The 21,828-nt window shown below is 36.7% G+C and overlaps 2 protein-coding genes across 3 annotated transcripts; one reads left to right on the top strand and one right to left on the bottom strand.

Annotated features, from left to right (window-relative positions):
• The first annotated feature begins 1,671 nt into the window (after positions 1-1,671).
• On the top strand, positions 1,672-2,792 carry LOC119069014. The gene is made up of 2 exons (XM_037172887.1): positions 1,672-2,553; positions 2,691-2,792. Exon 1 carries the CDS (start codon positions 1,704-1,706, stop codon positions 2,532-2,534), a length of 831 nt encoding a protein of 276 aa, XP_037028782.1. The 5' UTR covers positions 1,672-1,703; the 3' UTR covers positions 2,535-2,553; positions 2,691-2,792.
• Positions 2,793-14,740: 11,948 nt separating this feature from the next.
• LOC119069013 lies at positions 14,741-21,502 on the bottom strand. Of its 2 annotated transcripts, XM_037172886.1 has the most exons (4): positions 21,440-21,502; positions 15,536-15,736; positions 15,203-15,451; positions 14,741-15,118 (listed from the first exon to the last, which is right to left on the bottom strand). In XM_037172886.1, the coding sequence occupies exons 1-4, from the start codon at positions 21,447-21,449 to the stop codon at positions 14,931-14,933; spliced, it is 648 nt and encodes a 215-aa protein (XP_037028781.1). In that variant the 5' UTR covers positions 21,450-21,502; the 3' UTR covers positions 14,741-14,930. The 2 variants fall into 2 exon arrangements, with proteins under 2 accessions (XP_037028781.1, XP_037028780.1); XM_037172885.1 differs by having other exon boundaries at positions 14,741-15,451.
• Between the last annotated feature and the right edge of the window lie 326 nt (positions 21,503-21,828).

The following is a 21,828-nucleotide window of genomic DNA, read 5'->3' as shown; positions in this document are numbered from 1 at the left end:
GCGTATAGCGATCATATAGAGAGCCCTGGCCCTGCAAGGACGCGGGCCAAATCGTCAATCTTCGAACTTGAAATAGCATTTGTGACTACGAAACGGGTGAAGATTTTATTCGGACTTTTGATACGTTTTACTCGTTTTCGCATCGGTACAACATCTAACTGAAAACACAAAAGGTTTCCCCTTACTCAGTGATTTTGATTCGGCTTGTTACAATCCCAGTAGAAAACGTATAAGACCTCGGTACTTCGTATGGGTCTAGAAACTTGTAATCATTTGAGTGTTATTTGGATTGCATTTCTTTAGGATATGTTATATTGCTGGCAACTAAATCCACATTTTTGTTGCTCTGAAAATTCAAAATATTCACTGTTTTATTTATATTCTTTCAGGATCTAAGGAAAGACGGTTCGTACAGGACTCACTGCGCAAAGTTGGAACCCACTTGTGGAGTTCCGACGATAAACTAAACAAAGACGAATTGATTCCAAGTCGCAGACACAAAAATTCAGTTACATAGATTTCTTTTAAAAAAAATGAAAGACGGAGCTAAAAAACGAAATTAATTTCAATAATCGAATAACGTTATTGAAATAACCGAATTAACTTCGGTATTCAAATAACGTTATTCGAGTAACCGAATTCATTTCAGTTATCGAATAACGTTAATAATAACGTTATTCGATAACGAAATTGATTTCGGTTATAACGTTATGGATGCCTGCAAAATAGAAATATTCTGTTCAGGCGGGCTTTTTTAGTTAGATCGAAAAAGTCGGTCGTCGCTCATTCAAGGAATCATTTAAATGATTATAAAAATCAGCACCGAGCCCGTTTACAATGTTATATTGCTGGCAACTAAATCCACATTTTTGTTGCTCTGAAAATTCAAAATATTCACTGTTTTATTTATATTCTTTCAGGACTCACTGCGCAAAGTTGGAACCCACTTGTGGAGTTCCGACGATAAACTAAACAAAGACGAATTGATTCCAAGTCGCAGACACAATGGAGACTCGGTCGAATCGGCAGTAAAGTGGACAACATGCCCATTTTGCTTGGGGTCATACACCAAAAATAATCTACGACATCACTGTGCCGAATGCCCAGCTAACACCGCAAAAATAGTTGAGGATCAACGAGTGCTGACGAAGTTAGCTGCAATAGCAGAAGCGCGAATACACGATAGTGCATCCATCCGCTTGATAAATGTGATCGGATGTATGTGACAAGACGAAGTCGTTCGCTTGATTAGATTCGACTGGCTGCTGATTGTTTTTGGCAATAAAATGTGTTGCAAGTACACTCCACACTATCAGCAAAACATGATACGCGCAAGACTTCGATTGACTGGACGGATGTTGATCGAGATCAAAAAAATAGATAGCAAAATCACCGATTTCGCATCTATCTACCATGTTGAACGGTACAACGCTCTGGTATCTGCAATCAAGAACATTGGTCGATTTGATCCACAAACGAACGAATTCGGTGCACCAGCGATGGCTTCGTTTGCAGTCACATTCGTGAAACTCATTGGAACGTACCTCAGCGCCGAATATATTCGATTGCGAGACCGTGAAAACAAGGTCGAAACGGAAGACTTCTTGACTTATATGAGCACAGACATCGATATATCAATAAACAAGCTGGTAGCCGAGACACAGGCCAAGATGCGTCTTCTCAAAAGACAGAACATCCCCACCATGGAAGACGTGAAGACGCTATTCAGCTACATCAACTCTGAACTGCACAATACATTCCAAGAGTTAAAGGAAACGTTTGTGCCGAAGAAGTGGCTAAAGCTAGCCGAAATGGTCATGGCGTGGATCATCGTTTTCAATAGACGTCGCATCGGTGAAGTCCAAAATATTCGCGTCAACGAGTTTGTTGGTCGCGAAAGCGTCGACGATGACTCTAACAAAGAGATATTGGCCGCCCTGTCTACGGAGTCACAAGGAATAGCAAGGAAATTCAAACGAATGAAAATTCGCGGAAAAAAGGGTCGAACTGTTCCCGTATTGATGAAGCCGTTCATCGAAAAAAGCATCGAATTTCTCATTAAGACGCGGCAAATGGCTGGAATACCCAGTGACAGACAATTTTTGTTCGAATTGCCTACGTCGTCAGATCTTCAAATCGATGCATGTCGTTTATTACGAAACCTTTCAACGTCATGCGGCGCTAACAATCCCTCCAGTCTTCGAGGAACGACGTGCATCGCTCTAGAGCTGAACGAAGCCCTAGTAGGGGAACTGGCCAAATTCTTGGGCCATGATGAAAAAATTCACCGCGAACATTATCGTCAAAACCCTATCGACCGCGAAGTGGTGCAAGTGGCGCAGTTGCTGGAGAAGGCGTCAGGGCAGCGTGACGAGTTCAGCGACGATGAGGAGGACGAGTTCGGTAATGGTGGTTTGATAAGTGGCGATGTAGACATTGGCGAAGTAAGCGAACACGCTGAAACGAACAACGGTGATTGTGGAACTCCCGATGCAACAGAGCTAATTTCGAATGGAACCGGAATCAGACAATAAGATATTGGTGGTGGAACAAGTAAGCTCTAGATTGTTAATTAATTTCGTTTTTTCCGAAATCAATTCAGTTACAATTTCAATTTCAAGAAACTTTCAAATTATTATCACAATAACATTACCGAAAACTTAAACGAAATTCTATTTTTCCTCTGTTAGAAAAATGTACCAGAATTGCATGGAGTGATGAAGAGGTTTCTTGTGTGAAGAAAGTGTTTGCAGCCCATTTTAAGAATCCCACATTGCCTGTGGAAAGCGAAATTGAGGAGCAACGAGCAATTCATCCCATATTACAATCCCGAACTTGGCAACAGATCAAAGCTTACGTGAATAATCAAAAGAAAAAAGCTGCAAAAAAATGAATTGTCTCGTGTTACATTATCTATATTCTACGTTTTTCGATTTTAACTTGATTTTAGATTTTAGAATTTTTTTGATTTCCCTTTTTACATTTCATTTTGTTGCATTTTCGATTCTCATCCTAATATTGTTATTGATTGATCCTAACTTTTCATTCATTGAATTACTTTTCAAACAATTATGTTATAATTATGCTCGGATTGTCGTCTGATACAATAAACTCGACGTTGTGTTATTGTTCTATCTGCCATAGCTTTCTAGGAACGGGTTCTTCGAAAAAATTTTCAAATAAAAAATATCGAGAAACTGGAAGCTTCAACAGAAAAATAATTAAGCCAGGAGTATGTTATCCAATCAAAAATTAAAAACTCTGGCCCAAAAATAGATGTTTTCATGTAGTTGATATGGCTAAGAAGACTGCAAAGCAAGATTATTTTCAGAGTCCCAATGAAAGTGAAAGTTTAGACGACTGAAAACTTTACAGCCCGGAAAAAGTGATACGAAATCAATGTCATTGGACATTTTTATATGTGGCATTGCATTCACTTCAATTTTTTATTCATCCATTTCCCATCCATCCATTTTTGATTGAGTTTCTGCGATTGTTAAAATGGATTTCGCACCTCAATTATAAACTGGTTAAATCTGTTTGAATATTCGCCCACAAGAGGGTCATTTTGAAGGTTGAGCCTAATATTCATATACGATTATCAGAAATCAATTTTATGTGCTATAATTTTAGAGATCTGTTCTCTTTCATGCAGTAAATCAGCACTCGCTAACGATATATTCTTCTTCTTCTTCTTTTTCAGCCTGTTTCTATCCACTGCTGGATGTAGGCCTCTCCAACTTCTTTCCATTTCGTACGATCCATTGCCATTTGCTGCCAGTTTGTACCTGCAATATTCTTAATTCCGTTTGTCCATCTCTCTGGTGGTCTACCTATAGCTCGTCTTTTATATGGTCGCCAGTTCATGATCTTTTTGGTCCAACGTTCGTCTGTCCTTCTTGCAATATGTCCCGCCCAGCTCCATTTCAGAGATGCTATTCTTTCCATGACATCAACGACCCTGGTTTGTTGTCGAATCCATTGATTCGTCATTCTGTCTCTGAGTGTTATTCCAAGCATACTCCGTTCCATGGCTCTTTGTGTCACTCTCAATTTATCTTCGGATGCTTTTGTTAAAGTTAACGTTTCCGCTCCATAAGTGAGCACTGGAAGGACACAAGTGTCGAAAACTTTGCGTTTCAGACTATTATTCATTTTGCTTTTGAAAATTAGTCTGAGTTTTCCGAACGCTGCCCATGCAAGACCAATCCTACGTCTTATTTCTGCAGTTTGGTTGTCCAGACCTAACTTCAGTTTATGTCCTAGATATACATAGCTGTCGACTCGTTCAATGACAGTGTCACCAATTTTGATTTCTCTATCGTCCCCGATGTTGGTCATGACTTTTGTTTTCGATAAGTTCATCTTGAGGCCAACTTTGCTCGCCTCTTCACTTAACTGTTGTAGCATAAGCTGAGCCTGATAATGTTTTCGACACTTGTGTCCTTCCAGTGCTCACTTATGGAGCGGAAACGTTAACTTTAACAAAAGCATCCGAAGATAAATTGAGAGTGACACAAAGAGCCATGGAACGGAGTATGCTTGGAATAACACTCAGAGACAGAATGACGAATCAATGGATTCGACAACAAACCAGGGTCGTTGATGTCATGGAAAGAATAGCATCTCTGAAATGGAGCTGGGCGGGACATATTGCAAGAAGGACAGATGAACGTTGGACCAAAAAGATCATGAACTGGCGACCATATAAAAGACGAGCTATAGGTAGACCACCAGAGAGATGGACAAACGGAATTAAGAATATTGCAGGTACAAACTGGCAGCAAATGGCAATGGATCGTACGAAATGGAAAGAAGTTGGAGAGGCCTACATCCAGCAGTGGATAGAAACAGGCTGAAAAAGAAGAAGAAGAAGAAGATACCGGCATAATAGCTGATATACCAACATTTTTGTGTGATATACGGTTATAATAACTGAGATACCAACATTCAGAGTATGGGATACCGACATCATAGTTGAGATACCAACATTTAGTGTGTGAGATACCGGCATAATAGCTGATATACCAACATTTTTGTGTGATATACGGTTATAATAACTGATATACCAACATTTAGAGTATGAGATACCGACATCATAGTTGAGATACCAACATTTAGTGTGTGAGATACCAACATTTAGAGTGTGAGATACCGTCATAATAGCTGAGATACCAACATTTTTGTGTGAGATACGGTTATTATAACTGAGATACCAACATTTAGAGTGTGAGATACCGGCATAATAGCTGAGATACCAACATTTTTGTGTGATATACGGTTATTATAACTGAGATACCAACATTTAGAGTATGAGATACCGACATCATAGTTGAGATACCAACATTTAGAGTGTGAGATACCGGTATAATAGCTGAGATACCAACATTTAGCGTGTGAGATACCGGCATCATAGTAGAGATAGCAACATTTTTTGTCTTACATATCGGCATAATAGCTGAGATACCAACATTTTTGTGTGAGATACGGTTATAATAGTTGAGATACCAACATTTAGCGTGTGAGATACCGGCATCATAGTTGAGATAGCAACATTTTTTGTCTTACATATCGGCATAATAGCTGAGATACCAACATTTTTATGTGAGATACGGTTATAATAACAGAGATACCAACATTCAGTGTGTGAGATACCGGCATCATAGTTGAGATAGCAACATTTTTTGTCTTACTTCTTCTTCTTCTTCTTCTTCTTTTTCAGCCTGTTTCTATCCACTGCTGGATGTAGGCCTCTCCAACTTCTTTCCATTTCGTACGATCCATTGCCATTTGCTGCCAAACACCGCCAAAGACTGTCCCAAGCCAGTTTGAAAAAGAGTGGAGGGAATGAAGTTTAACGAGGACGTAGCAGTAAATAAGATAGGATTAGATAGATCAATCTTAAGGCTGAATGAATCGTGAGCTGGAAGCCGAAAGAATTGGGGTTAAGGGACCAACGTTGAGGTGGAACAACACGATCAGGAAGCCAAAGGATAGAACGATCCCAGAATTCTTATTAGCTACTAGGTTAAGCTTTTAAAGGACGAATAACCTTTTGCTCAGATAGGTTCAAAAGAATGGGCAAAGCTTTATGGAAAAGAATGTTCAAAAAGAGTAACACTACCCCGTCGGGCACTGTGCACTTTGATAGGCACGGTGGTCCCGGAACGTGCAGAAATGTGCGGGTCAGAGCTCGAGGATTACCGGGGGCGAGCAAAGTAAAGCTTTCATACTCACCAACCCGCAGTAGCAAGCGTGGTGTTTTAATGCTAAAAACCTTCTTTTGTCTTACATATCGGCATAATTGCTGAGATACCAACATTTTTGTGTGAGATACGGTTATAATAACTGAGATACCAACATTTTTTGTGTGAGATATCGACTTCATAGTTGAGATAGCAACATTTTTTGTCTTTGATACCGGCACAATAGCTGAGATACCAACATTTTTGTGTAAGATGCGGTTATAATAACAGAGATACCAACATTTAGAGTATGAGATACCGACATCATAGTTGAGATACCAACATTTAGTGTGTGAGATACCGGCATAATAGCTGATATACCAACATTTTTGTGTGATATACGGTTATAATAACTGAGATACCAACATTCAGAGTATGGGATACCGACATCATAGTTGAGATACCAACATTTAGTGTGTGAGATACCGGCATAATAGCTGATATACCAACATTTTTGTGTGATATACGGTTATAATAACTGAGATACCAATATTTAGAGTATGAGATACCGACATCATAGTTGAGATACCAACATTTAGTGTGTGAGATACCGGCATATTAGCTGATATACCAACATTTTTGTGTGATATACGGTTATAATAACTGAGATACCAACATTTAGAGTATGAGATGCCGACATCATAGTTGAGATACCAACATTTAGTGTGTGAGATACCGGCATAATAGTTGAGATACCAACATTTTTGTGTGAGATACGGTTATAATAACTGAGATACCAACATTTAGAGTATGAGATTCCGACATCATAGTTGAGATACCAACATTTAGTGTGTGAGATACCGGCATAATAGTTGAGATACCAACCTTTTTTGTGTGATATACGGTTATAATAACTGAGATACCAACATTTAGAGTATGAGATACCGACATCATAGTTGAGATACCAACATTTAGTGTGTGAGATACCGGCATAATAGTTGAGATACCAACATTTTTGTGGGATATACGGTTATAATAACTGAGATACCAACATTTAGAGTATGAGATACCGACATCATAGTTGAGATACCAACATTTAGTGTGTGAGATACCGGCATAATAGCTGATATACCAACATTTTTGTGTGATATACGGTTATAATAACTGAGATACCAACATTTAGAGTATGAGATACCGACATCATAGTTGAGATACCAACATTTAGTGTGTGAGATACCGGCATAATAGTTGAGATACCAACATTTTTGTGTGATATACGGTTATAATAACTGAGATACCAACATTTAGAGTATGAGATTCGACATCATAGTTGAGATACCAACATTTAGTGTGTGAGATACCGGCATAATAGTTGAGATACCAACATTTTTGTGTGATATACGGTTATAATAACTGAGATACCAACATTTAGAGTATGAGATACCGACATCATAGTTGAGATACCAACATTTAGTGTGTGAGATACCGGCATATTAGCTGAGATACCAACATTTTTGTGTGATATACGGTTATAATAACTGAGATACCAACATTTAGAGTATGAGATTCCGACATCATAGTTGAGATACCAACATTTAGTGTGTGAGATACCGGCATAATAGCTGATATACCAACATTTTTGTGTGATATACGGTTATAATAACTGAGATACCAACATTTAGAGTATGAGATACCGACATCATAGTTGAGATACCAACATTTAGTGTGTGAGATACCGGCATATTAGCTGAGATACCAACATTTTTGTGTGAGATACGGTTATAATAACTGAGATACCAACATTTAGAGTATGAGATTCCGACATCATAGTTGAGATACCAACATTTAGTGTGTGAGATACCGGCATAATAGTTGAGATACCAACATTTTTGTGTGATATACGGTTATAATAACTGAGATACCAACATTTAGAGTATGAGATACCGACATCATAGTTGAGATACCAACATTTAGTGTGTGAGATACCGGCATAATAGCTGATATACCAACATTTTTGTGTGATATTCGGTTATAATAACTGAGATACCAACATTTAGAGTATGAGATACCGACATCATAGTTGAGATACCAACATTTAGTGTGTGATATACCGGCATAATAGCTGAGATATCAACATTTTTGTGTGATATACGGTTATAATAACTGAGATACCAACATTTTTTGTGTGAGATATCGACTTCATAGTTGAGATAGCAACATTTTTTGTCTTTGATACCGGCACAATAGCTGAGATACCAACATTTTTGTGTAAGATGCGGTTATAATAACAGAGATACCAACATTTAGAGTATGAGATACCGACATCATAGTTGAGATACCAACATTTAGTGTGTGAGATACCGGCATAATAGCTGATATACCAACATTTTTGTGTGATATACGGTTATAATAACTGAGATACCAACATTTAGAGTATGAGATACCGACATCATAGTTGAGATACCGACATCATAGTTGAGATACCAACATTTAGTGTGTGAGATACCGGCATAATAGCTGATATACCAACATTTTTGTGTGATATACGGTTATAATAACTGATATACCAACATTTAGAGTATGGGATACCGACATCATAGTTGAGATACCAACATTTAGTGTGTGAGATACCGGCATAATGGCTGATATACCAACATTTTTGTGTGATATACGGTTATAATAACTGATATACCAACATTTAGAGTATGAGATACCGACATCATAGTTGAGATACCAACATTTAGTGTGTGAGATACCAACATTTAGTGTGTGAGATACCGGCATAATAGCTGAGATACCAACATTTAGAGTATGAGATACCGACATCATAGTTGAGATACCAACATTTAGTGTGTGAGATACCGGCATAATAGTTGAGATACCAACATTTTTGTGTGATATACGGTTATAATAACTGAGATACCAACATTTAGAGTATGAGATACCGACATCATAGTTGAGATACCAACATTTAGTGTGTGAGATACCGGCATAATAGCTGATATACCAACATTTTTGTGTGATATACGGTTATAATAACTGAGATACCAACATTTAGAGTATGAGATACCGACATCATAGTTGAGATACCGACATCATAGTTGAGATACCAACATTTAGTGTGTGAGATACCGGCATAATAGTTGAGATACCAACATTTTTGTGTGATATACGGTTATAATAACTGAGATACCAACATTTAGAGTATGAGATACCGACATCATAGTTGAGATACCAACATTTAGTGTGTGAGATACCAACATTTAGTGTGTGAGATACCGGCATAATAGCTGATATACCAACATTTTTGTGTGATATACGGTTATAATAACTGAGATACCAACATTTAGAGTATGAGATACCGACATCATAGTTGAGATACCAACATTTAGTGTGTGAGATACCGGCATAATAGCTGATATACCAATATTTTTGTGTGATATACGGTTATAATAACTGAGATACCAATATTTTTTGTGTGAGATATCGACTTCATAGTTGAGATAGCAACATTTTTTGTCTTTGATACCGGCACAATAGCTGAGATACCAACATTTAGTGTATGAAATACCGGCATAATAGATACCAACATTTTTGTGTAAGATACGGTTATAATAACAGAGATACCAACATTTAGTGTGTGAGATATCGGCATAATAGCTGAGATACCAACATTTTTGTGTAAGATACGGTTATAATAACTGAGATACCAACATTTTTTGTATGAGATACCGGTATAATAGCAGAGATACCAACATTAAGTGTGTGAGATACCGGCATCATAGTAGAGATAGCAACATTTTTTGTCTTACATATCGGCATAATAGCTGAGATACCAACATTTTTTGTCTTACATACCGGTATAATAACAGAGATACCAACATTTAGTGTGTGAGATACCGGCATCATAGTTGAGATACCAACATTTAGTGTATGAAATACCGGCATAATAGCTGAGATACCAACATTTTTGTGTAGGATACGGTTATAATAACAGAGATACCAACATTTAGTGTGTGAGATACCGGCATAATAGCTGAGATACCAACATTTTTGTGTAAGATACGGTTATAATAACTGAGATACCAACATTTTTTGTGTGAGATACCGGTATAATAGCAGAGATACCAACATTAAGTGTGTGAGATACCGGCATCATAGTTGATATAGCAAAATTTTTTGTCTTACATATCGGCATAATTGCTGAGATACCAACATTTTTGTGTGAGATGCGGTTATAATAACTGAGATACCAACATTTTTTGTGTGAGATATCGACTTCATAGTTGAGATAGCAACATTTTTTGTCTTTGATACCGGCACAATAGCTGAGATACCAACATTTTTGTGTAAGATGCGGTTATAATAACAGAGATACCAACATCTAGAGTGTGAGATACCGGTATAATAGCTGAGATACCAACATTTAGTGTGTGAGATACCGGCATCATAGTTGACATAACATTTTTTGTCTGAAATACTGGCATCATAGCTAAGACGCCGGTGTTTTTTTTTTGTGTGAGACATTGGCATTTTTGTATAAGATATCGGCATAGCTACAGTCGAAGAAATTTAGTTTTCGGGTTTTCCAAAGGTATTAATCTTATTTAACCCACACTTTATCCCACAACAATGGAATCCACAAATTTAAATTTAGTTAACACAGCGGTCACAATGATGGCGCTGCAGTCACGATTTCAAAATGTGATATAGGGTGGATAAACTAAATTTTGGTTTTTAATTATTACATTAGGCTTCAAAATTAAGAGTATCTTTATGCAATATAAACCGTTTGAGTTTGAAAAAAGAGGTTTTGTATCAGTGAACAATATAGGAAAGCGTTCAGTACGTCTCAACACACAAAAGAACGTAAAACATATTTGTACATTTAGCCACCCTACGTCCGTCATAGCTTCTATTGTCTTCAAAAACATATTGTGCGCTTGTCATGATATGTATCAGAAGTTTGTTTATTTATGTGTCTCATCTAAAATGCTCGCCAGCAAAATTTTGATCATTAAATTCAACGACAAAATTGATCTAAATGTTACAATAATTGTGAATAAATGTGAAGTTAATGTGATATAAACTAATATTTGCATCAACTCGATGTAAAGTGCGGAGCACCATTAGAAAAAAAAACTTGTCGCTTAAGAATGATCAAAAAGTTGCTGGACGCAGTAGGTCCAACTAATGCTTTGCAGGATATAGAATAAAAATTAGAGAAACACCAAGAGCCGTCCATTTGAAATCTTCATCAACATCATTTCAACTGAGGCTTTTTTTAAACGAAACGGAGGTTCGCTCTCAGATTTGGATCGGAACAACATTCTTTTTCGCTAAAGCTCGTAGCCGTCGTGAATCAAGATTCTCGTGAAGAATCGCCAAAAATAAAAAATCGGCAAAGTGTGAAGAAACGCCGACAGAAACAAAGAATGATAAATTTGTCTTTGTTGCGTTTCTTCACACTTTGGCAATTCTTCGTGGTGATTAAACAAATCAACCACAAATGATGATGATTTTGTTCAATCATTGGAAATTTATCCTTTTACGAAAGGTATCGCAAAGGCGGCATTTGTTCGATGCTAGTGAATCTATCCTTTTATAAAGGTTACGAAATACTGCCTGGTTCGATCCTAAGGAAACTCTTATTTTACGTCAGGTAAAGTAAAGGCATCATTATGGTTGATTATGGTTGATTTGAAAAATCAACAAGAAAAATCGTCATATTGTGAAGAAAAACCAAGAAATATCGCCCAATAGTAAAGAAACTCCAAGGATCATAGAGAATTGAAAATTTGTCTTTATGGCGTATCTTCACACTTCTGAGACTTTTCTTGATGATTTAACAAATCAACTAAATATGATGAATTGTCAAGAAAAATCGCCAAAGTGTGAAGAAACTCCAAAATATGACAAATCACCAAATAATACAATATTGTAGATTTGACTTTGGCGATACTTCACTGCTGTGTGGATGGATAAACTTCCAGAAGATTTTTTTGTCAAAAAAAGCAACACTTAGTCCAACTTTTTATTTAGAAAAAGATTGTACGGGACAGTATGTACCGCATATCATATAATTCCTCTTGTGTTTATCTGTGTTCTACGAAGCCAAAATATAATTTCGGACTACAAGTAAACCGTCTCGACTGTCCAGTAGTTATTTTATCTACTGTAAGTTGAAAAAATTCATAATTTTCAGCATGAATCTAGTTAGCAAAGACAGTCAATTTACACACGAAAATTTCCGTGCGCATAAGTTTATATATTGGTTATATGCCTTAAGCATATAACCAATATAGAAACTTATGCGCACGCAACTGACAGAATCCTACTACGATCATGTGAAGTAGGATTTTGAGTAACACATCAACTCAATTATATGCTTGAAAATTATGAATATTTCAACTAACAGTAGATAAAATCTTGTTGCTAACACGTTAGTAAATGGGGTTTTGCGCACACGATGTGTTGCCGAACTCGCTCCGATCGTATCGGCAAACTCACATCTAGTGCGCAAAAGAAGCCCATTTACTAACTTGTTAGCAAAATAGCTATTCCTAATGAATGCAAAAAAACTATTTCAACACTAGTTAGGAAAACATAGTTTTTATGTGAATGTTTCTGAGGTTTTCCATCTTAATATTTTCATGAAGTTACAAATGATCCACAGAAAACTTTATTACTCTAGAACGAGGTCGGAAATACAATAAAATAAATAGAAAACCGATTTGGAAATTGTACTTCTGTTTGATTTTAAAATTCTTTGGAAATCGTAACAGCAAGCATAACTGCATGAGCAGGCATTTATAAATCATGAACTTTGAAGTTCGTCATATATTCATATTCTTATCTTATTCCTGACCAGATTCTGTTTTCATGCTTGAGCTCAATCATGAGCTTCACTTATACAAAGAGTTGAATTTATTTACTATGCCAAATTGTAATTTTGCAAAAAGAATGTTCCGAATCTGCGTTTCGTTTAAAAAAAGCCTTTAGTTGAAATGATGATTGTGAAGATTTCAAATGGTGTTTCTTGGTGTTTCTCTAATTTTGATTCTATATCCTGCAAAGCATTAGTTGAAGCTATTGCGTCCAGCAACTTTTTGATCATTCTTCAGCGACAAGTTTTTTTTCTAATGGTGCTCCGCACTTTACATCGAACTGATGCAAATTCCTTTATGAAGAGAAAACAAAACCACATTAACTTCACTATTATTCACAATTATTTTAACATTTAGATCAATTTTGCCGTTGAATTTAATGATCAAAATTTTGCTGGCCAGCATTTTAGATGAGACACATAAATAAACAAACGTCTGATACATATCATGACAAGCACACAATATGTTTTTGAAGACAATAGAAGCGATGACGGACGTAGGGTGGCTAAATGTACAATTATATTTTACGTTCTTTTGTATGTTGAGACGTACTGAACGCTTTCCTATATCGTTCACTGATACAAAACATCTTTTTTCAAACTCAAACGGTTTATATTGCATAAATTTACTCTTAATTTAGAAGCCTGATGTAATAATTAAAAACCAAGAGAAAATGTAGCTAAGACCAAAATTTAGTTTATCCACCCTATATCACATTTTGAAATCGTGACTGCAGCGCCATCATTGTGACCGCTGTGTTAACTAAATTTAAATTTGTGGATTCCATTGTTGTGGGATAAAGTGTGGGTTAAATAAGATTAATACCTTTGGAAAACCCGAAAACTAAATTTCTTCGACTGTAAGACTGTTTGTTTATACTTGTATACTTTATTTCAATACGAAATTATTCACTAGTCCTCAGGTCCTCATATGTTACATTAAGTATACCTATATATATATTCAGCGACAGAATTGGAGACCAGCGATTTGTGATCAACAATTCATACTGATATCTAGTATAGTTCTAACATGAGCCAACATATACATCTTTTCAGTGGCAGAATTGGAGACCAGCGATTTGTGGTCAATAATTCAAACTGAAAGCCAGCGGATTATATTGGCATCTCTTTAGAAATTCCCATATCTTCGATGCTAAAGTATGATCAAAACATCAAAAAGTGTCATTATCATACTAATCGTACCGTATCTCGATCATACTTCATACTCGAGCAACGTACCGTATATTGACTACAAATTGCAATAATGTCCGTATCTTGAGCGAAAATCGTCAGTATATTTTGCTAAGTGTACTGTTTCCACAACAAATTGTTGATGTTGCCCGTATCTCTAGCGAAAAGAGTCTGTATCTTACTAACCTTACCGTATCTTGGACACAAATTATTGGTAAATCAATTAACAGTTTGCGGTTGCAGTTTTTTTGCTCGGTCAATCGCCCAGAAAAACAACACAACCACCGAAGTATAGTGTTGTCACTGTAACATTCTCTCGTACGCATACTGTTGTGAAATATTACAATTGAAGAGTGCGATTGATGCATACATGAAATCGTGAACATAACTAAGTAACCATAGATTTGTGTCATGATTCAAAAATTTTAATTTGTCACGCGTGCCGCATTTTACGATCAAACACACTATTCAATTGGTTTAATTAAACGTAAGTTTATTGTTCATACATTATTGTGATTATTGTGATGAAATAATTAAAGCAAATATCATTGCTGTCAGCAGTCACTCGAAATGGCAAAGAATCTATCGCTAAACATTGGCTCCATTATTGATTTGGACGACACCGATCAGGAAGCAACGTGGATTAAGTTACTCCAATTCGAGGACATTTATTTAACAGAATTGGAGGACTTTTGGCGGATCTTCGAACATTCGGAGACAACAATTGGAAACGACACTTCACGATTCTCGGTGCCATCCAGTACAACTATCGACTCGCCATCCGTTAAATCTATTATCAACATGGCATCCACCGCATCTTTCGTAGTACCATGCAGCACATCTCTTGACGTAGACCCTATAAATGAGTTTGTGATGGAGAGCCAACTGACCAATGTGCTAAATGTTGAAGTTGAAGTCGACGCTTCTTTGCTCAACTCACCAGAAGGGGCCGTCGAATCATTCGTGCATGAATCTGTTATGGACTTTACGCGCATCTCCTTCGACCAAGCGAAAGCATCTGTTCTAGACCGAACGCAGGCATCTGTTCTCGAGCCACAACACGAAATGTCGATCGAACAATCTTCAGCATCCGGCGTAATAATGACGGATCCATCAGTTACATCTATTATCAACATAGCATCCACCGCATCTTTCGTAGTACCATGCAGCACATCTCTTGACGTAGACCCTATAAATGAGTTTGTGATGGAGAGCCAACTGACCAATGTGATAAATGTTGAAGTTGAAGTCGACGCTTCTTTGCTCAACTCACCAGAAGGGTCCGTCGAATCATTCGTGCATGAATCTGTTATGTACTTTACGCGCATCTCCTTCGACCAAGCGAAAGCATCTGTTCTCGACCGAACGCAGGCATCTGTTCTCGAGCCACAACATGAAATGTCGATCGAACAATCTTCAGCATCCGACGTAATAATGACGGATACATCATCCATTCCCATGCAATCAGAAAGATCTGTTGTGAACGAGACAAGGTATTTTTTTTTGATTCAGTGGCAGTGAATTGGGAGGAGTTCCGCATTTCTAATACGAAAAATCGATTCAAATTTACAGCCCAGACATTGGATCCGTTCGACGCAATGCACGAAACGTTCCCGGAGATGCGAGAAAGTCATACGACAGTCTGGTATGTTTAATTTTTGTATGAGTTTGTATGTTCAACACTGTGCTATCGAGTCACATTCTAAATCACAATACAAGAAAATCGTTTTATCGTCAACTGAGGTGTACGATCACATCGTCATATTTTCATCAAAGCTTTGAGACGTTATTCTGAAAAACAGCCTGTCGAATCGGAAATTTATTTTTTTTTCGCACAGTTTTCATAACCTACGAGCTATGCAAGTAAATTTGTGTTCCCGAGAGATTTTTAACCCGAAATGCATTGCCTTGCGTTGTTTTAGCTACACTGATCTTGAAAATGTGTAATCAGCAGCCGAAGTTGTTGCAATTTTTTTAAATTAAATTTTTGTGGTCACGAAATTTTTCGAGTAGCGAAGTTAGTTTTTTTTTTTTTTTTTCAAAAACACCTTTATTGGTATGAACAGTACAATCTTAACTATTTGTTAATTTATTACTAGGGTTGAGTTGTACTATCTTCCTTTTACTTGCGTAATTAGAAGAAAGTAAGACTTGTGTGGGTTTTACGACCCAATGGTCGAGTCCCTATGCGGTGTGCTGTTTTCATCCTTCATGTCAGTTCGTGGGGTTTAACACGTTTCAGCCTCCTTATTTCATTTGTTATATCTAGTAATAAGATGGCTTCTACGTTGGTGTGGTGAAGCAGTCTTTTTTCGTGTTTGATGGCGTTTTCCCGAATTACATCGGCAACCCATTGTATTTTTAAATCTTTGTGAATTTCTTTGTTTGTCACGTAACGATATGCGTTGGTGATCATGCGAAGAAAGTTGTTTTGACTTGTTTGGATGATATCTGTGTTTGATTTTTTAGCACAGCCCCAAAGAGTAGAGCCGTACATCCAGATAGGTGCGAAAATTGATTTGTAAATCAATCTTTTACAATACAGGTTAAGTTTAGAGTTGTATCCGACTAACCAGTACATTTGTCTCGTTTTGTGTTTGATTTGCTCAGCTTTTTGCTTCACATGATGTTTCCAGTTTAGTTTGTTGTCCAGGTTTAATCCTAGATATTTAGCTGACTCTGCCTGCGGAATGGGAATTCCATTGAGGTAAATGCGGAGATTGCTGTTTATGTGACGCAATGCGAAAGTGACGTGATTAGATTTTGACTCATTGAGTTTTATTTTCCAATCGATGGTCCACTGATTTATTTTATCCAAAGCATTTTGTAAATGTTTAACTGCCTCCGACTGCGATGTATCTGTTGCCATGATCGCTGTGTCGTCTGCGAAGGTTCCAATGAAAGAGTTTGTGGTTACAGGTATGTCAGCAGTATATATAGTGTATAAGAAAGGTGCCAATACACTTCCTTGTGGTACTCCTGCTAGTATTGGATAGAAGTTTGAATAGGTTTCTTCGTCTTTTACTCTGAACGTTCTCTCCGATAGGTATGATTCAAGCAGTTGACAGTAGTTGCCTGGAAAGAGTGTACTCATTTTATATGTGAGTCCTTTGTGCCACACTTTATCAAATGCCTGTGATACATCCAGGAATGCTGCCGGGCAGTACTCCTTTTTTTCGAATGCACTCTCAATTTTAGTAGTGAGTCTATGAATTTGTTCAATTGTTGAATGGTTGTTTCTAAAACCGAATTGAAAATCGGGGATTTTCACCAAAGGTTTTAGTCGTTTTATCAGCAACTTCTCGAATATTTTTGAGATTGTGGGTAGCAGTGAGATCGGCCTGTACGAGGTTACTTTTTCTGGCGGTTTATCTGGTTTTCTTAGCATAATTACTTGCGCAATTTTGAAGCTTTTTGGTACATATTTGAATTTAAGGCATGCATTGAACAGATATGTAATCATGTACACCGCATGTGCTGGCAGTTCTTTCAATACTCCTGGTGCTAATTCATCTATACCTGGAGCCTTTTTCTTGTTTAGTTTATCTATTTCTGTTGCAATTTCATATGGAGTGAATTTTTTGAACTTTTTGTCAGGTTGGTAGGTTGGTGTTGTGTCTACATTTGATTGTATGTCATTGTGAGGTTGAAAGACTTCTGCAAGATGTTTTGCAAAGAATTCCGTTTTTTCAGTATCCCTTCGTAACCAAATACCTCTGGAGTCTTTTATGGGAGGGATTTGGACGCATGGGCGTTTGAATCGTCTCGTCGCTTTCCATAGAGAGTAGTCTCTATCTTTACTCGAACTTAAATTGCTTAGGTAGTTTTCAAAACTTTCTTGTCTATACTGCTTTGTAACTTTATTAACTCTGTTACTAATATTGTTGAAGATTCTTTTGTCACTTTGGTTTCTGCTCCTATGCCAAAGTCTTCTCGCTTTTCTCCTTTCCTTGATAAGCTCTCTTATTTCGGCTGGATAATTGATTTCGTGAATAAGTTTTTCTTTTGGTTCCGGAGTTGCTGTTCTTGCCGCAATTTGCAGAAGATTGATAAAATTTTCCGTTTGTAGATCAAGCTCCTGTTTTGATTTCAGGCTAGCGTTGAGGTTGATTGACTCTTCAACTAAATTTCTGAAGAGTTCCCAGTCGGTGCATTTGTTAGTTAGATTTTCTTTTTTCTTTTTTAGTATGACTGTAGCATTGAGATTAAGAATCACTGGTGTATGATCTGATGTCAGGTCCACCATGTTTACTACTTCCATGTTGTTGTGTGATATTCCTCTTGAAATGAAGAAATCCAATAGATCTGGTACCTTTTTCTGGTCTGTAGGCCAGTACGTTGGCTTACGGCCGGAGTGGTAACTACAGTTTTCTTTTTTGATTGCGTTTAGAAGACCGTTGCCTTTAACCGGAGTTATCAGCCTCGCTCCCCATGCTGTGTGTTTCGTGTTGAAGTCACCTCCAATGATGAACCTTTGGCCCAATATTCCGAAGATTTCCATCCATTCTGAATATATTGGAGTAGATTTTGGTGGGCAATATGCGGCAGCTATATTTACATCTTGATTGTTGAACTGAATTGTAATTACAGTCGCTTGTATAAACTCTTTCTGTATGCTGTTTTGTGTATGATATTTTATATTTTTTTTAATGATTATCGCTGAGCCTCCCCTGGCTCTTTCGTTCGGATGATTTGTCCAGTGGACTTCAAAACCTTTAATTGTTATGTGACTTTTGTCGGTGAAATGTGTTTCAGATATAAAAGCAATATCTATGTTGTTTATTCTTAGGAAAATTTCCAACTCTTGAGCCCTAGCGTTGAGCCCATTTGCGTTCCAGTTCATGATGCGCAGGAACTTGCTTATCATTTTTTGTTTTTGTTGACTTTAGTTTTTTGGGCAGTCGGTTTGTTTTCCAACTTTGCCAATCGGTTTGACAAAAGTCCAATACTTAGGTCAATATTGGTTTTTAGTTGTGTGAGCAATGACAGTATATCTGCGTTTGACGGCTCGTTCGTTTCAGAGTTTTCAATTTTGTTTGATATTTTATTTTCTTTATTTTCCAAATTTTTTGTGACTTGCGCGAAAGTTAGTCCTTTTTTGACTTCCTTGTATTTTGTTGTAACTTCTAAGTTTTTTTCACTGAGCCGGTTTACTACCGACTTGGTTTGGTTTTGATTTTTGATTTTTTCTGATATGTTGGACAACCTTTATAATTTGCTGTGTGTCCTTCATTTTGGCAAAGGGCACATTTCGGAGTTACGTTTGGTCTCTTCGTACAGGCGCTTGTAGCATGTTTTCCGGCACATTTGACGCAAACTGGATTTCTCGTACAAAAATTTTTTGTATGTCCTAGTTGCTGGCAGTTTATGCACTGAGGGATGGATTTTATTTGTTTGGGAGGTTCTACTGTTATCTTACAGTGTAGAATGTTTTTAACAGCAAAAATCTCTTTATTGTTTTCTTTTTGTTTCAATTCAATTAGGAATAGAGGAAATTTTTTTTCCTCTGTAGTTCCGTCTTTGCCTTTGGTTTTTTTAACTATGTTTGTGATTTTAGTAGGCTCGTGGCCTAACTCAATTAAATCATCTGTTATTTCTTTTACATCACACGATGGATGTAATCCTCTAATGACTGCACGAAAGCTTTTTTCACTTTTTAACTGGTATGTATAATATTCAATACCTTTGAATTCACTTTCTTCGGAACTTTGATTCTCAATGAATTTTTTGACTTTCCTGTAGTCTTCTTCGTTTTGCAGAGTGACTTTTACGTCATTGCTGGCGACTGATTTGAACTGTGCTGTTGTAGCCATTTCCAAAATTTTTTTGCTGAATTTGTTAAAATCGGTTACATTGCTTACATTAAAAGGTGGCGGCAATGGCGGGTTTGGATTTTTCTGGTTTGATTCCGTTAATTTCGGTGATTTTTCTTTGGTGGATGAATTTTTTTGGTTGTTGTTTTTACGTCTTCTTTTAACTGATTGAGTTTTAAATGGATCAATTTCTTTTTCCAAATCACTTTCATCTGTGGTATAGACGATTTGTTTTCCGTCATCTCCAGATTTTAAATGATCCGTTATAGCTTTTTGTAGTGAATTTTCTAGCTCAGCTATCTTTTTCTTTAGCTCGTCATTTTCAGCACAAAGTTTTTGAGCTAAATTATTGTTTTGTATTAGCAGATCATATTCTGATTGCTTAATTTTAACACTGGGTTCATTTTTTGGCGATGAGCCAAACATTTTAATTTAATTATTTATGATTCACAATGTTATTGACACTAAACTATGTTGCATATGAACACTATTTATTGCGCAGTTAATATGAATCATTTCTTTATTCTATACAGATAATTGATTGTTTTTATTTTAAATGTTTCTTTTTTCACTAAATTGTCACTTTTACTCGTATTACAATTGAATCACAAGTATGCAACGTAGTACAAGGAAATGTCAATGACTTGGTTAGTCATAATTAAATAGGTTGTCACTCTTACTCATATTACACGTGAATCACAATGAAATATATGTAATTAATGAAGTGTTGATGACTTGATTAGTCATTCATTAGTAAGAAATCATTACTGAATTTAATTTTTTTTTTAATTTCTGTTTGAACTGTTTATATTTTTATTAAGAGCAAAATAAAAATACGTCTGTTCACTCGAACGGTCGAATGAAGAATTAGCGAAGTTAGTGCTCAAATGCGTCTGATTTCAGCAGGATATTTTTCTAAAGAAAATCGTTAAAGTAATTTTGCTAATTGAGAAATTCTCATCTTGTGCGACCCGTTTGAACCACAACTGGCAGCGTCGTAAATTTAACAATGAAAATTTTACAAAGGTTAGACGATGCGAGGAAGCCTACGTGTGAATATTTATAAGCAAAATGTACCGAAATGTTGTAGCACGCAATTAATAACAAAAACATCAGCTTTTCCAATTAATTACATATCCACGAAGTCGGTTTGTCGAATCGATTGTTTTAGATTCCACTTTGACCTCGTGTTTCTCTTTGAATTAGGTAATTGTTCGGCTGTGTCAGCCATTTGCGAATCGTTTTCCATATAATAATTTACATTTTACAAATCAATCGAATCCGAATCGAAATTATAAATTTTAATATTTTTAAAGAATAACACTCAGCCGTTGTAGCAAGAAGTTTTATCTGTTTATGCTTACCACCGAACATTTTATTTTGTGAAATAATGAAATAGGATCGCTTTCCGAATGCTCTGATTAGATAGATCGACAAAACTGTTGTGTCTTGCATATGCACTTTTAGCACATCAATAGTTCAAAGAGCGTGATATTTTCAACGATTCTCTCAAAACAGCTCTCTAGCACAGATTTTGTTTGTTTGTTAGTACATGAACTAGAGATGTGCGGGCCACCCGAAAACATCGGGCCGCCCGTGTTTTTATCCGGCCCGACCGGGCTCGGACCGGACGGGTTTTCAAAATAGCAGGGATCCCCAATAACGTTATTAGTAACCGAAATCATTTCGGTTGCTCGAATAACGGTATTCGATTACCCAAATGAATTCGGTTATTCGAATAACGTTATTCAGA

This window comes from Bradysia coprophila (genome assembly GCF_014529535.1).
Source record: "Bradysia coprophila strain Holo2 chromosome X unlocalized genomic scaffold, BU_Bcop_v1 contig_202, whole genome shotgun sequence".
Taxonomy (NCBI): domain Eukaryota; kingdom Metazoa; phylum Arthropoda; class Insecta; order Diptera; family Sciaridae; genus Bradysia; species Bradysia coprophila.
The sequence above is the reverse complement of the archived record's forward strand: the minus strand, read 5'-3'. Positions and strand labels throughout refer to the sequence as shown.

What these genes read in the sequence shown, in the direction of transcription:
- LOC119069014 (XM_037172887.1), top strand. Translation starts at nt 1,704, where the DNA reads ATGGAAGACGTGAAGACGCTATTCAGCTACATCAACTCTGAACTGCAC.
- LOC119069013 (XM_037172885.1), bottom strand. An exon ending in TGATTCGACGGACCCTTCTG is followed by an intron (nt 15,452 to 15,535) that starts GTGAGTTGAGCA and finishes ACTCATTTATAG; the next exon opens with GGTCTACGTCAAGAGATGTG.